This window comes from Chrysochloris asiatica, unplaced genomic scaffold (genome assembly GCF_000296735.1).
Source record: "Chrysochloris asiatica unplaced genomic scaffold, ChrAsi1.0 scaffold00391, whole genome shotgun sequence".
Taxonomy (NCBI): domain Eukaryota; kingdom Metazoa; phylum Chordata; class Mammalia; order Afrosoricida; family Chrysochloridae; genus Chrysochloris; species Chrysochloris asiatica.
Window position 1 is genome coordinate 315,349 of NW_006408909.1, and position 14,864 is coordinate 330,212.

At 48.7% G+C, this 14,864-nt stretch overlaps 1 protein-coding gene across 1 annotated transcript in view; it reads right to left on the reverse strand.

Annotated features, from left to right (window-relative positions):
* Positions 1–325: 325 nt before the first annotated feature.
* The window catches only part of ITGB2 (integrin, beta 2 (complement component 3 receptor 3 and 4 subunit)), a 21,098-nt gene continuing 6,559 nt past the window's right edge, over positions 326–14,864 (reverse strand). The window contains exons 6-15 of the mRNA XM_006876556.1: positions 14,431–14,586; positions 11,702–11,797; positions 10,410–10,499; positions 9,350–9,490; positions 4,882–5,069; positions 4,227–4,471; positions 3,586–3,805; positions 2,943–3,145; positions 691–857; positions 326–388 (exon numbers count right to left, since the gene is read on the reverse strand). Of these exons, the coding sequence (XP_006876618.1) occupies positions 326–388; positions 691–857; positions 2,943–3,145; positions 3,586–3,805; positions 4,227–4,471; positions 4,882–5,069; positions 9,350–9,490; positions 10,410–10,499; positions 11,702–11,797; positions 14,431–14,586 (1,569 nt within the window). The remainder of the gene's footprint in view (positions 389–690; positions 858–2,942; positions 3,146–3,585; positions 3,806–4,226; positions 4,472–4,881; positions 5,070–9,349; positions 9,491–10,409; positions 10,500–11,701; positions 11,798–14,430; positions 14,587–14,864) is intronic.

The window sequence follows — 14,864 nt, forward strand, 5'->3', positions numbered from 1 at the left end:
CCCTACCCTAACTGGAAAACATGTGGTTAAACCTTAGAAGACTTAACTGATTCCTTTTTCACATCTGTAACCAGAAAAACAACAACAAAAGGATAGCTCATCCAGGGGAGGCTGTCCCTTTCTATGAGTTCATACAAACACCTGGCTAAATCTGTAATGTCGAGGGTGGAGAAAAAGAAAATGAGTTTTTAGTTAGTTGAGGAAACTGTCAAGAGTCATAAGTGGTGTCCCATGGGGCGGGTCATGGTTGTTGCGCTGGAGGAGATCTGGTTTGAGGGTGGTCCCATCTGGTTGTTTCTAATGGTCATGCCTTCTTCAGGTGCTCCTAACTCTTAGAAAACTTGGGGTTCATAACTGTGGTGGTGGCACTCTTGAAAAGTGGGTTATCCTGGTGAGAAAGGAGAGTGATGAGTGGTTAATGCAGGAAGGCTTTTGAGGAGCAGATTCTTTCCCTGGAGTTTCTGGGTCAATATCAAAGATGTTACTTTGAGGAAAGAGCTAGAATTGGGGGTGACTTTCATAAGAGTTCTAGTCAGGCAGGCAAAGCCTTTCTCCAGCACCTAACTCTGAGGAGGCATTGTTGGCAACACAGCCGACATCCATCCCTTCCGGAATGACATTTTAAAACACAGGAGGCAGGGGTCCCTCTGTTATTTCTGCCACCCCTTGTCCCCCAGAATGGCCACTCACAGTGTTCCACTGGGACTTCAGCTTCTCCTTCTCAAAGCGCTTGTACTCCCTGCGGTCATTGATTTGGGTCAGGGCCTTCCAGATGATCAACAGGAGGACACCGATCAGCACTATGCCTGCCACTGTACCCCCCACGATGGCAGCCACCTGGGGACCCTCCACGCACTCTGTGGGAAAGCACATACCCACCATGCCATCAGTTCCTTCCATCTTCCTCACACCTGTGGGTGCCCATGTGTCTCAGGACATTGCCCCATACTCTGCAGAGACAAGGTGAGTCCCCTCCACCCTGGGTCATTGTCCCATTCAGTGGGAAGGGGACAAAGCAGACCCTGTGATTCCAAATTTAGAGGCCATGAGCATAGCCACTTGTCACAGATGAAGAGAGCAGGGCCTAGAAGGGACCAAGGTAACCAGATGACTATGTAGAGCTGGAAGGAGACAACCATCTGCTGAAACAGCCTGACCACCGATATCTAGAGCACAGCCCCTAGTCAGGTTAGGGATGGTGACTCAGGTGGTATCTCCCAGAGCTCATGCATCCTCCCTTTGATGGAATTCCCAAAGGAGAGAGTGTATGAAGGAAAGGAGCTTGAGGAGCAGGGCTGGCGTGGGTCCCTACACCTGTAGTGGCTGTGCCTGGTCTTGGCCTGAGCTCAGGGCTCTGGGTTGTACAGTGTATCTACCATCCATGGCCCACACGCAAAGACAGTGCAGTTCTGTAAGATCCCCCATCCATCTGACCCTGGGCACTAGCTTTCTTGTATGTTCCCAACTGTCCTGGCCCTTGTCTAGAGAGGCCTAATGTCCTCACTGAAGTTAGAGAAGTTAGCCACAGCTGGGCAAAATCAGATTTGGACCATCTCTGGCCATCAAAGTAACCTGGAGAGAGTCATCAGCCTAGTAGGCTAGTCTATGCCCATGAACAGGCTGGTCATCCCCAGTTCCATGCTCAGAGGGGCCTGCTCCCACTGTTTGTCCATTGTGGTAAAAGGATATGTTCTGCCAGAGAAGGCCTTAGACCTGCAAGTGTTTGGTCTCTGGGTCCTTGCGCTCCTGTGGTCACGAGGCCCCCGTGCCTCTACAACTGGTACTCCTACCTCATCAATCTTGCTAGGTGGGAATGGGATGCAGTGCGTGAGGTACTGAGAATCTACACTCAGCTTGTTTCCTGGGGGCCCCAGGTGTGGCACTGTGAAGACCATGCCCATCACCTCTTGTTTCAGCTGACAGTAAGTTCCAGCATCCCCAGTCACTCAATGTGTCTGTTCTTGTTTGACCTGACCCCTCTTGTACCTCCCAAGCCAATGTGTAGGCCCCTGGGGTCCTGGATATGCCATCCATCCCTACTGCTCCCCACCTCTGTGTTCCATCTGAAGTTGGTTCTGTGCCTGGGCTGTATGCTCATCACTTTCCAAGAACCTGATCTGGCCCCATCCGCAATTCCAGCCCCATCTCCCAAATCTCCTATGCCCATGTCCCTGCGTTCCTTCTCCACTCAGTCTCCAAGCTAGCTTTGAAACTCAGATGGGCCACCTCTCTTCAATGCTGCCCTAGTTCTTGAGTACCTGGGAAAAGGAGCCTGCATGTCCTGCTTCCCCTGGCACAGACTGTCTCCGACATACACTTCTCCTCTCCAGTCTCTTGCTGTGGTCAGGAGGCCCTGGCCTCCATGTCCTTGAGTCTCAACTGGAATCCGATGCCCTGGCCGCCATGTCTTTGAGTCTCAACTGGAATCGTCTCTTCCTCAGAGGCCTTTGGCCCATGACTTTGAGGACCCTGACTCCCCCACTGTCTTCTCTCCCTCCTCCGTGACCCTCACCTCTCTTCAACATTATGGTGGGCATTTGCTTCCTTCCTTTCTGATTCATTGTCCCCTAGCCCCTGGAAGTGTGGCTCTGTGAAGAAAAGTGTCCCACACCCACAGCTGTCACTGCACCTGGTCTGGAACTGGAGCTGAGGGTCATCAGACAAAAAAGCATGTGGACTGGCTCCAGGACTGAGACTGGAGCTCCCAAATTTGCCAAAATCCCTGTGGTGATCCTGGCATGCATGGCCGGCCTGTGGACCACCTATCCACCCACCACTGCAAGCCCACTTCCTCAGCCATAGGGTTGGGGAGCCAGGTGCTGGGCTGCAGACTCAGGATCCTGCCCCATGAAGTTGCTCCCTCCCTCAGTCCTAGGCAGCTACAGCAGCATTGCCCGGCTGCCACACAAAGACCACTCTTGCCACTTATGATGCAACCTCACCTCGTGTATCCTTCACATGGATGAAATATTTCTCTCTCCCAAAGTCCTGCTTCAAAGTGTAGCTAATCCAGCAACCCTCTGAGTCTTGTTCCTTGCACGTCCGGCCCTGGAGGACTTCCTCTTGCAGCTTCAGGTTCTGGCACGCCACACTGCAGTTCATCCCAAAGGGGCCCTTCTGGAATTTCAGACACTCTGCACAGGAACTATGCGGGAGAAGGGCTGGTGAATTCGAGTGTGCAAGAGTGTGTACAGGCATGCCCCAGGTGTGTGAGTGTGACAACGTGTGTTGATGTGGGGGGTATGCAGGTCTGCAAGAGTTTGTAAGAATTCGCACAGGTATGCAAAGGTTATGCAGGGGTGTGAGGTGTGCGGGTGTGCAAGATGCTGTACGTATGTATACAGGCATCTGTGGGCATGCAGGAGGGTGTATAAGTGTGTGCTGGTGTGTGAGAAGGTACACAGGTATGAACAGTGTGTGGGTGTGCATAGGATTGCAAGAGGTTGTGTACAGGCGTGGAACTGGACTGGAGTCTAGAGTACCTAGCCTTGGGTGAGAGATGCAGACATGAGATGGCTCTGTGCAGGGAGGTGGGTGTTGAGACTCCTAGAGGGCAGCCCTCCCACAGCCCACCCCCAAACTTACACGTGTTTGCTGCAAGGCAAGGGGCAGCCTGGGCACTCCAGGCACAGTGGTGGCTGGTAGCCAGGGTCACACTTGCACACATTGCAGTGGCAGCTCCCACGCCCACTGCAGACAATTTGCTGCTGGTTCACACAGCCATGGGTGGAGCTGCGACATTGGCACGCAGAGCCTTCGAAGCCTGCGTGGCAAAGACATTTGCCACAGCGGCAGGAACCCCTATCTGCAAGACAGCAGGGGCTGGCCTTAATCCCTTTGAGGCCAGACCAGAGCCCCTCGGACAGCCCTGCTGCCCCCCTACTCCTGTATCCCATCCCAGTGTGCCTTCTTTAGGCCGTTGCTCACATTCTCCAATATTGTGTCTATGTTACTCACGAGGACCTAGGTGGGACCTGCACACCCACCATTGACTCCCTTCCTCCTTTTGCCCCAACCAGCAGCACACCTACTTAACACCTTGTCATCCAGGCCACCATTGATCAGCCTGGGTCCCGGCTTCCCACTTGTACATGGGGCCACCTTAACTCCACAGCCAGGTTTGTTTTGAAAAAGGCTGAGGACGCCTGTGCTGTGCCCATATCAGGGCCTGTTGAACTGTGGGGGAAGACCCTCGGCTCCCTGTGGGGCCCACCATGTACACCCACCCTCGCCGCCACAGATCTGGCCGTCGTATCTCTCGCAATTGAAGGTGTCACATTCGCAGTAGCGCCCGTAGATCTGCTTCTTAGGGTCATCCACCCGGTGGCAGATGCATTCCCCGCAGATGCAGTCCCCCAGCCCTGAGCACACGATGGAGCTGTTGTCCTTCCGGCAACTCCCCTCCAGCTCCTGGCTGCTGCGTCCCTGCGTCTTGCACTCACAGCTCTTCCCGATGAAGCCAAGGTGGCACCTGGAGATGAGAGGGGCTTGACAGTCAGGAATCCCCTCTACAATGCTGCAGCCACTACTCCTGCCTCTGGAGCCCTTGTTTGAGGTTGAGAATAGCTGCAGCTGCTCTGGGTTTACTTCTCCCTCAGTTGTCTACTGAGTGCTTACTATGTGCTAGGCGTGTGTCCAGGCCCAGACACAGGGAAGCATGGCTGTGCCCTTGACAAGCAGCGCTGGTCCGTGAACCCAGCACTGAGAGAGACCACAGTGACACTTAGTGGTGTAGCCAGCCCCTCTCATCCTCTGAGATGCTTCCCTGGTGGCTTTCGGGTCCTCTGCTTGCCATCCCCCTTCCTGCATGGGGCTGTAGACCTGGAAGAATAAGGGCTTGGGGGTGGACCTCATGTCCATGGTCCACTCTACCTCCCTCACCTGCAGATGCCGCATTCCACGATGCCCTTGCCGCTGCAGTAGTTCTGGTTGGGTCTGGTGTTGTGGCATTGGCACTCACACTGCGGGAGCACGCGCACCGTCACTGTGTCTGTGAAGCCCAGCGGGCGGATCACAAACGACTGCTCCTGAGTACACTCCTTAGCTGTAACCTTCACCTGGAAGGTGATCTGCCGGTGCAAGGAGCAGGGGAGGATACAGGGTTCAGTCAAAGCCACTGAACCCTTCCTGGTCAGTCATGGAGCAGTCGTACCCAGTCTTGCCTGTCTACTCCACTTCCCTAGCCTGGCTGGCTGGGCACAGGATTGGGTGAAGATGCCTCAGCCCAGCAGGCTCAGAGGTCCTTGGAGGGGGCAGGCTGGGGGGATAGGGAAGGGAATAACAGGAAACCCATCAGCCAGGCTTCTGCAGGTCCTGGGGACCCAGGGAATAATGAGAAACTTTTCAGGTGTCTATAGGTAAGGAGCTCTGGTAGTGTAGTGGTTACGAATCGGGCTGCAAACCGCAAGGTCAGCAGTTCAAAACTACCAGCTGCTCCGAGGGGGAACGATGAGGCTTTCTGCTCCTGTAATCAGAAACCCTGTACAGGGTCCCTATGGGTCGGAACCAACTCAACGGCACTTAACAACAACAACATAGGTACAGAGGACGAGAGATGGAATAGAGAGTAAAAACTGGAAACTTGGAATCTGGGATGCAGGGACAATAGCAGCTGCTCTGCCCAGCACCAGGAGCCTCTGCAAAGTTAGACTGAGATTTTTTGTCAAAGAAGGAATTATCTTTAAAGTATCTTCCATCACACATAAAAAGGATTTTAAAGTGACATTAGTATAGGTCCATAGGTGCCTTAGGGTGGTGCAAATTATTAAGCCGTTCAGCTGAACTGAAAGGCTGGATGCTTCAGTTCACCCAAAGGTACCTTGGAAGAAAGGCCTGCTGTTCAATGATGAAAAAGCAACTATTGACAACCCTGTGGAGCATAGTTCTGCTCTGACAAATGGCGAGTCACTGCGAGTTGGGCTTGACTCAACTACAGCTGTTTTGTTTTTTGGTTGAGGTCCAGTCTTCTAAAACACCAGAATCCTATGTTGTTGTTAAGTACCGTGGAGTCAGCTCTGACTCATAGTGACCCTACACAGGGTTTCCAAGGCTGCAAATCTTTATGGGAGCAGAAAGCTTCATCTTTCTTTGGCGGAACAGCTGGTAGTTTCGAACTACCGACCATGAGGTTAGCAGTCCGATTAGTAACCACTACACTACCAGAGCTCCTTAGAGCGCCTTTGTTGTTTTTGTTAAGTGCCGTCGAGTTGATTCCGACCCATAGCGACCCTGTATAGGGTTTCCAAGGAGCAGCTGGTGAGCTTGAACCACCGACCTTGCAGTTCAAACGACTTTACAGTCTGACGCATTAGCCCACAGCGCCACACCAGGACTCTTTTGGTAGCTGTGTGCCATGGAGTCAGTTCTGACCCACAGCGACCCTGTATGGGGTTTCTGAGGCTGTAAATCTTTACAGGAGGAGAACGCCTCATCTTCCTCCCACGGAACAGCTGGTAGTTTTGAACTGCTGACCTTGCAGTTTGCAGCCTGATTCGTAACCACTATGCTACTGGAGCTCCTTAGGACTCCTTTGTTGTTGTTAGGGGCCATCGAGTTGACACCAACTCATAGTGCAGCAGAACGAAACAATATCCAATCCTGGGCCAACGTCACTACTGTTGCCACACTTGAGTCCACCGATGCAGCCATCTGGTCAATCCATCTCATTGGGAGTCTTCCTCTTTTTCTCTGACCCTCCATCTTACCAAACATGATATCCTTCTCCAGCGACTGTTCCCTCCTGACAATATGTCCAAAGTATGAGAGACAAAGTTTGGCCATCTTGGCCTCTAAGGAGCACTCTGGCTGCACTTCTTCCAAAACGGATCAATTGGTTCTTTTGGCAGCCCAACACCATCACTCAAAGGCATCAATTCTTCTATGGTCTTCCTTATTCACGGTCCAGCTTACGCATGCATATGAGGTTATTGAGAATACCATGGCTTGAGTCAGGCACACCTTGATATAGGACTCCCTAGGAAGGCCTAAATTCTGGATCTGAAGCAATATTTAAATAAAAGGAAACGGACCAGTTCCATTTGTATGCATACATCTGTATGCAGATACACAGCAGAATAGATCCCCAAGGAGCTCTGGTAGCGTAGTGGTTACGAATTGGGCTGCGAACCTTAAGGTCAGCGGTTCGAAACTACCAGCCGCTCTGCGGGAGAAAGATGAGGCTTTCTACTCCCGTAAAGATTTACACCCTCGGAAACCCTGTACAGGGTCGCTATGGGTCGGAACCGACTCGATGGCACTTAACAACAACAACAACAACCCATATTACAACCTGCGATATGCAGATAATACAACCTTGCTTGCTGAAAGTGAAGAGGACTTAAAACTTTTACTGATGAAGATCAAAGAGCACAGCCTTGGGTATGGATTGCATTTCAATGTCAAGAAAACAAAAATCCTCACCACTGGACCAACAAACAACATTTTCTTATCAATGGAGAAATGATTAAAGTTGTCAAGGACTTCATTCTTCTTGGGTCAACTATCAACACTCATGGGAGCAGCAGTCAAGAAATCAAATGACGTATTGAAGTAAGCAAATCTGTTGCACAAGACCTTTTTGAAGTGTTGAAGAGCAAAGATGTCACCTTGAGGACTAAGGTGTGCCTGACCCAAGCCATGATATTTTCAATAACCTCATATGCATGTGAAAGCTAGACAGTGAATAAGGAAGACCGGAGAAGAATTGATGCCTTTGAGTTATGGTGTTGGAGGAGAATATTGAACGTGCCATGGGTTGCCAAAAGAACCAATAGATCTGTGTTGGAAGAAGTACAGCCAGAATGCTCTTTGGAAGCCAGGATGGCCAAACTTCATCTCTCATACTTTGGACATATTGTCAGGAAGGACCAGTCACTGGAGAAGCATATCATGCTTGGTAAGATGGAGGGTCAGAGAAAAAAAGGAAGACCCCCAGCGAGATGGATTGGCAAAGTGGCAGCATCAATGAGCTCAAGCGTGGCAACAATTGTGAGGTTGACCAAGGACCAGGCAGTGTTTTGTTCTGTTGTGCATAGGGTCGCTATGAGTTGGTAGCGACTCATGTCACCTAACAACAACAACCCACATTACATGATTATGTTGGAGGTGAGCCTCGAATTTTAGGGAACATGGACTTGTCAGGAGCAAGCTACAAAAAAACCCCTATATTTAAATGAATTTGCATACACTACATCAAGATAGCGTTAAAGGAAAAGAAGTAAAAGTATGCAAGAAATACACCCCGCACTTATAGGAAAAAGAACCCAATCCTCTTGTGGGTCATCCAGCATGAGGTGAAAATTTTAAGTAAAAATTCATATGTAACATTTAGTAAGTAATATATATGAAGGAATTCTAATGTCATATTCAAATATTGAATGCAAGTATTTTGCTGGTTGTTAGTTCATAGCAAGCGAGGGTAAAATGGAAGTATTATGGTCGTAATAAATTTAAATCTAATGTCTATTTCTATTAGCTGTGTTACTTGGGATTTATTGCTTAAAAAAAAAAAAAAAAGCCATAAACAAGCCAGACAATTAAACGAAGCAAATTTAAGGGGTTTGAAACACCCTCCGTTGCCTGGATGCTATGTTAAAGTCTGCCCTCAGGGGGTGCTGTCCGTATATATACCATTGTTGTCCTTATGTGCCTTTGACTTGGTTTCCACTCATAGAGACCCTGTCTAGAGTTTCCAAGGAGTGGCTGGTGGGTTTGAACTGCCAACCTTGTGGTTTAAGCCAACCTTGCAGTCCAGTGCATTATCCTGCAGCATCACAACAGGACTCTTCAACAATTTCAGGGAAAATTCTGCTATTGAACTGATAAGTATGGTAATGTGTAGCACAGAATGTGCTAACTGCTCTGCCTGTGCTATCTCTTTAACGTTTAGGACGTGAATTTGTGGTGAATTTGTGATTATAGTGGGTTGCCATAAAGTTGACCCTAATTCATAGCTACCCCATTCTCATCACACTGTGTGTCAGAGTAGAATTGCACCATTGGGTCTTCAAAGCCATACTCTTTTGGAAACAGATCTCTAGCTCTGTCTTCCAAGGCACCTCGGGAGGATTCCAACCACCAACCTTTCAGCCAGTAGAGGAGTGCTTAACCATTTGTGCCACCTAGGGACTCCTGAAAATTTTACAATGGTATATTTTTGGCCTCATTAGATAAAAGATTCAATGGGAAGGAAACAGGACTGGTGGGCAGAGTCCCTGGCTCCTTTTCCTGCATGCCCATTTCCACCATGAGCCTCAGTTTGCCTGCATGCACCAGAAAACCCTACAGACACCCCCTTCCAGAATGTTGGACGTAGAGACTCAATGGCTCCCACAGCATGAGTTGTGCTCACCGGGACATTGATCTGTACACCGTCACAGTCTCCTCGGGGCTGGTCCAGTAGTGAGATGCCATTACTGCAGAAGGAGTCATAGGAGACTTTCAGGTTGTCAGGGAGGGTGCTGTGGTCTAGGAAGACTCTGGAGGAGAGTTTCTGTGGGCAAAGATGGCCACAGCTCTGAACAAATGACTCTGCTGTCCCTTGTCCTCCCTACTTCCCATCCTCTCAGCATCAGTTAATGACAACATGCCCACTGAGGGGTCATTGCCAGGGGAATTACAATCACCACAGTCCTGCCCTCAAGGACTTCTAGGCCAGCAGATGAGACTAGCCTGGGGACAGGGTGAGCCTCTTGGAACAGGGCTTCATTCTTGTCACTCACACTGAGTCCCCAGTGCCTGTCACAGGGTAGGAGTTGTGCAATGTGGAATGAATGAAAGAGAAAGAGATACACACACAAAGAAAGTGGGGGAGAGAATAAGAGAGAGAGAACTAGTGGATGAACCAATGATGGATACAGTATCAGTGCAAAGACAGAGATACCAATAGGCCACAGAAATGCACAGAAGAGGGATTGCTCTGGGAGTTTAGGGCTCACAAAGTGCTGTGAGAAGCAAGTGAAACCTCCTCATTGAGGTTCTAATTTAACTGCATGACATCAGCATCTATTGGATGCGCTCAGGATGTTGTGCACTGTCAAACCACTGGGACTTCCAGCCTAGAATGGTAACCATAATGTTCTTCTTTGGGAAAGAGGATCTCCCACAGTGGTCTAGTGCTGGAGTCTGGATAATGTCTGAGGATCCCACATCCACCACAACTATTGGATTCTTTTCAAAGGGAGCACCACAGGGTGGAGCTTAAGGGAGCCACACTCAGGATAAAGATGATGGGTGAGGGTTACTCTGAACACCTTCAGGAGGGGAGAGGGGAATTGATGAGCAAGACATGCCAACCTTGAGGGTGCAGGGGCTCCCCTTCTGTTGACCTGTACTGGGGGATGGTTTTGCTGACTACCCCATGGACTCTAGCTTCAGTTCATCACTTTAAGGCAAGCCTGAAGGAGACTCACATTGTAGGCATTTTTGATGAGCTGGACCACGTTGCTGGAATCTTCAGAGAGTTCTCCAACTGCTGACTTGGGGATGATTTCCGTGAGCTTCTGTAAGTAGGAGGACCAACACAAGGCGGTGAGGATCCTCAATGTTCACTTAGCTCTGCAACACCCACAGGCTTCTATTCTCATAAACCGCGTCAGAAAACTCTCAACCCAACTTCCTTATTTTATTTAGCTGAGAGAGCAATTGATAAGTGGTGTGCTCGTAACCAGGTCTCAGGAAAAAAAGAGAAAAAGTCCTACTTTGTAACTTTTTTTCATTCCCCTGGCATAACTACTCCTACTACATTTAATTTCAAGCCATCAATGTGATATCACTGAAGGTAGAATTGGGACGAGATTCATGGAAGCCCCTATTAGATAATGTCCCCCTCATATAGATACAATAAGCACACATGGCTCAAGGCCACAGATAATAGAGAAATGCAGAAAATCATCAAGAAATGCTGAGTTCTGAGGATTTTCATGATTTTACTTTCATTTTTAACAATGCTGTACTAAACAACACTGTGACCATCAGTTCTGGTGGACCTGCTGGTCCAGTTAAGCCCTGGAATGCAGATGAACCCTGGCCAGCTATGGGGACAGTCACACCACTGTCTTCCCTACACCTACCTCTGCATCAGTTCCAATACCCTTCTTCACAAGGACTTCATAGTCATCTTATTTCACAGAAAAAATGGGTGTGATAAGGTTACTTTCACGATAGTGATAAAAACAACAAGAAGATATATTTTTTTTTAAAGAAAGAATAAAAACTGCTCTAGGAAGAAAATAAAATTCCCCACAAGAGCTTCACCCTGTAGAACAATAGAAGAACAGTAATTCAATGACATCAAGATAAACTCAGTTCCTAACGCAGAGGAGGAACCAATGGGAAGAAGGAAGTGTCCTTAGTGCAAACAAGTGGTACTTTCCCTGGGGGAGGTGGCAACAGGGAGTGACCCATGTGTGTCCTTGTGAAATTCATCAAACTGTAGAGTTATGAAAGATGCGTGGACGTTTCTATAGATGCCCCATGTTATTGTTGTTAGATGCCATTGAGTTGTGATAGCTCATGTATGCAGAATACTGTCAGGCTTCTCAGTTGTAAAAGTCACACTCTGAGCACAGTGGACACCAGCCCAGCCCCCACACGCAGCAGGCGGAAGCAGAGCTCAGGCTGTGGTCACACTGAGTGTTGTCATCACTCCGCTGAAATGGCAAAAGCCCTGCCTGTGTTGCCCAAGATGCCTGGCCCCACTTACCTCATAGGTTTTCACCATTCTACTTGTCACAGCAAAGATAGGCTGAATGTTGTTCTCAGCTAGTTTATGTGCCAGCTGGCCCACTGATGGGTAGTCCTAGAGAAACAAGATGCCCGGTCAGATGTCCCAAGGGCCTGGAGACAAGATTTTTAGGTGCCCACTTGGCTTCTTTCCCTCTCAGGTACTGCCCAGAATCCAGAGGGTGTCAGCAACAGTCCTTCCTTATGTTGCGGATGGAGCCTGCTCGAAATAATGCTAATCAATGTATAAAACAAAGGCAATCATATTGTTATTGGGTGCTGATTCTGACTCATAGCAACCCAATGTGACAGAATTACCTGAGAGAAGCTATTGTTGTTGTTAAGTGCCATCGAATCAGTTCTGACTTATAGCAACCCTGTACAGCATTTCCGAGGAGTGACTGGTGAATCTGAACCACCAACATTGTGATTCAAACCAACCCTGTAGTCCAGTGCGTATCCTACAGCAGCACCACACCAGGACTCTAGCTGTTGGATTTGAAATGCTGACCTTTTGGTTGGCTAACAGCTAAGCACTTAGTCACTGTGCCCCCAGAGCTCCTTTAAGGAGGATCATGAAGGAAAATCAATTATCTGAATACAACTAAGAAAATATTAAGAATTATGATGTGTGTCTCGATTATAGCAAAATGCAAATCTCGTGGCAGTAATCACCCCAAGCTTTCAAATTAGACTTTATGGATACTGTTCTGAGGAGTCCATGCTCAGCAGCTTCTTGGAAACCCTTCACTTTCTATCAGGGTCTGAAGCTGAGGCCCCTATACTCCACTCATAGTGGACTTCATTTCTTTCTGTCCATGTCCATGGATTCCTGAATTCTATCCACTGACCCCACCCCCATCCCAAGTCTGTAGGCCCCAGGAGAAGAAGCCCCAAGTTGCACCCTCTCTGAAAGCCTTTGAGTTTAAAACAGAATGCAGCTGGCTTTCCTTACTGATGGTAATTGTGTCCTCTGATGTCCAGTGTGGGGTCCTGGTGTGAACCTCAAGTTCAGTGATTCAAGCTCACCAGCTGCTGTTAAGAAACCCCATACAGGGTCGCTATAGGTTGGAACTGACTCAATGGCACTTAACAACAACAATGTCCAGTGTGGGGTCCTGCTATGGCGCTGTAGGATAAGCACTGGACTGCTAACTCAAGGTCAGTGGTTCAAACCCACTAGCTGCTCCTTGGAAACACTACACAGGGTTGCTATGATAGCACTTAGCAACAAGTGCTGACTTGAGAGCACGTAACAACAAGAACAAAGTCACCACAGTCTGAGAGCTGGAACAATACGGCAGAAAATCGTCTCGTTCTATCTCAGCTGGGAGCAGCAGAAAAATGAAAATTTTAGCTTAACTGCGTGAAACACTGCAGAAGTGGCACAGTGTTGATTTGGGGTTATAAATAAAGTTTAGCAAGTAGGTAGCTTTGCAATACAGGCTCCATTAATAATGAGGACTTACTGTGTATAGTGTGTCTATTTGGGTAGTGCCTGTACCCCAAACCAGAGTACTCACGGACCAACCCCCCCCCGCCACATGCTGCTATAGTGCCTCCCCTGGGAAGCAAGAATTCCCACACAGCAAGCTTGAAGGTGGACCAATAAATAATATCATGATAAACAGAGAAAAGATTGAAGTCGTCAAAGACTTCATTTTGCTTGAATCTACAATTTGTTGTTGCTGTTGTTTAATGCCATTGAATCAGGGACTCATAGGGACTCATAATGATGCTGTTTAGGGTTTCCAAGGAGTGGCTGGTGGGTTTGAACCACTGACCTTGCAGTTCAAACTGACCTTGCGGTCCAGTGCTTATCCTACAGCACCATACCAGGCCACTCATGAAAGCAGCAGTCAAGAAATCAAATGATGTATTGCATTAGGCAAATCTACTGCAAAAGATATCTTTAGAGACTTAAAGAGCAGATATCAGTTTGAGGACTAAGGTGTGCCTACCCCAAGCCATGGTATTTTCAATTGTCTCATATGCATGTGACAATTGGACAATGAATAAGGAAGACCATAGAAGAATTGATGCACCTGAATTATGGTGTTGGAGAACAATATTAAAAGCACCATGGACTACCAAAAGAACAAACAAATCTGTGTTGGAAGTACAGCCAGAATACTACTTAGAAATGAGCATGGAGAGACTTCTCGTACTTTGAACATATTATTAAAAGAAGGACCAGTCCCTGGAGAAGAATATCATGCTTGGAAAAGTGGAAGGTGAGTAATAAAGAGGAAGATACCCAACAAGATGGATTGGCACAGTGGCAGCAGCAATGGGTCAACTATAACAATTGTAAAGATGGAGTAAGGCCCAACAGTATGCTCTGTTGAGCATAGGGTCACTATGAGTTGGAACTGACTCAACAGCACCTAACAACAAGCTTCAGGATGAAGTCCGAGAGACCTAGCACTGCCCAGCTTTGTGCCTGCAGGGTTCCCAGGTGCTGCAGATAGCAAGGCAGCCAATCCTAATGACCCTGCCATCACCCTGGTCATCTTCCTTCCTGCCAGTTCTGGGTTGGTGCTCAGCTGGGCCTCGTGACTGGTGCTGCACTGCTGGTGATCATGAGAAGCTGCTCTAGAAGGCCCCTCCCTCCACTGCTGCGCTGCATGGGGTGAACCGAGAGGGCAGGGTGTGTGTGGTGAGCCTCGGCAGGGCACCCCTGGAAGATTCCAGAGGCCAAGGACTTACAAACTCGTTGCTCCTTTTGTACATGTTGTCCTCCAAGTGACAGTGACCATCATTGGGGGTGAGGATGGCACCCAGCTTCCCATCCCCAGCAATGTGGAAGCCATCGTCCGTGGCATACACCAGCAGGCGTGTGACGTTGCGCCAACCAATTTCTTCCTGTGAAGAGAGCAGCTGTCATTGCCTGACTGTTTTACCATCTCAGGGCTGGTGCTGAGCTCCCCTTCCCAGTACTGGGTTTTCATGGCAAGAGGACTCTGAGAGAGCAAATGGAGAAAGCAAACAGAGGCCACTAGGCACAGTTCACCAGCTGTGAGTTCTTGATGTCTGTTCCAGACTAACACGTGGAAGCCACTTGAGGAATGTTTGCCAAGATCACAGATTTTAAATGTCAACTACATAGATATAGGAGTCCTGGTGTGGCACTGTGGGTTAAT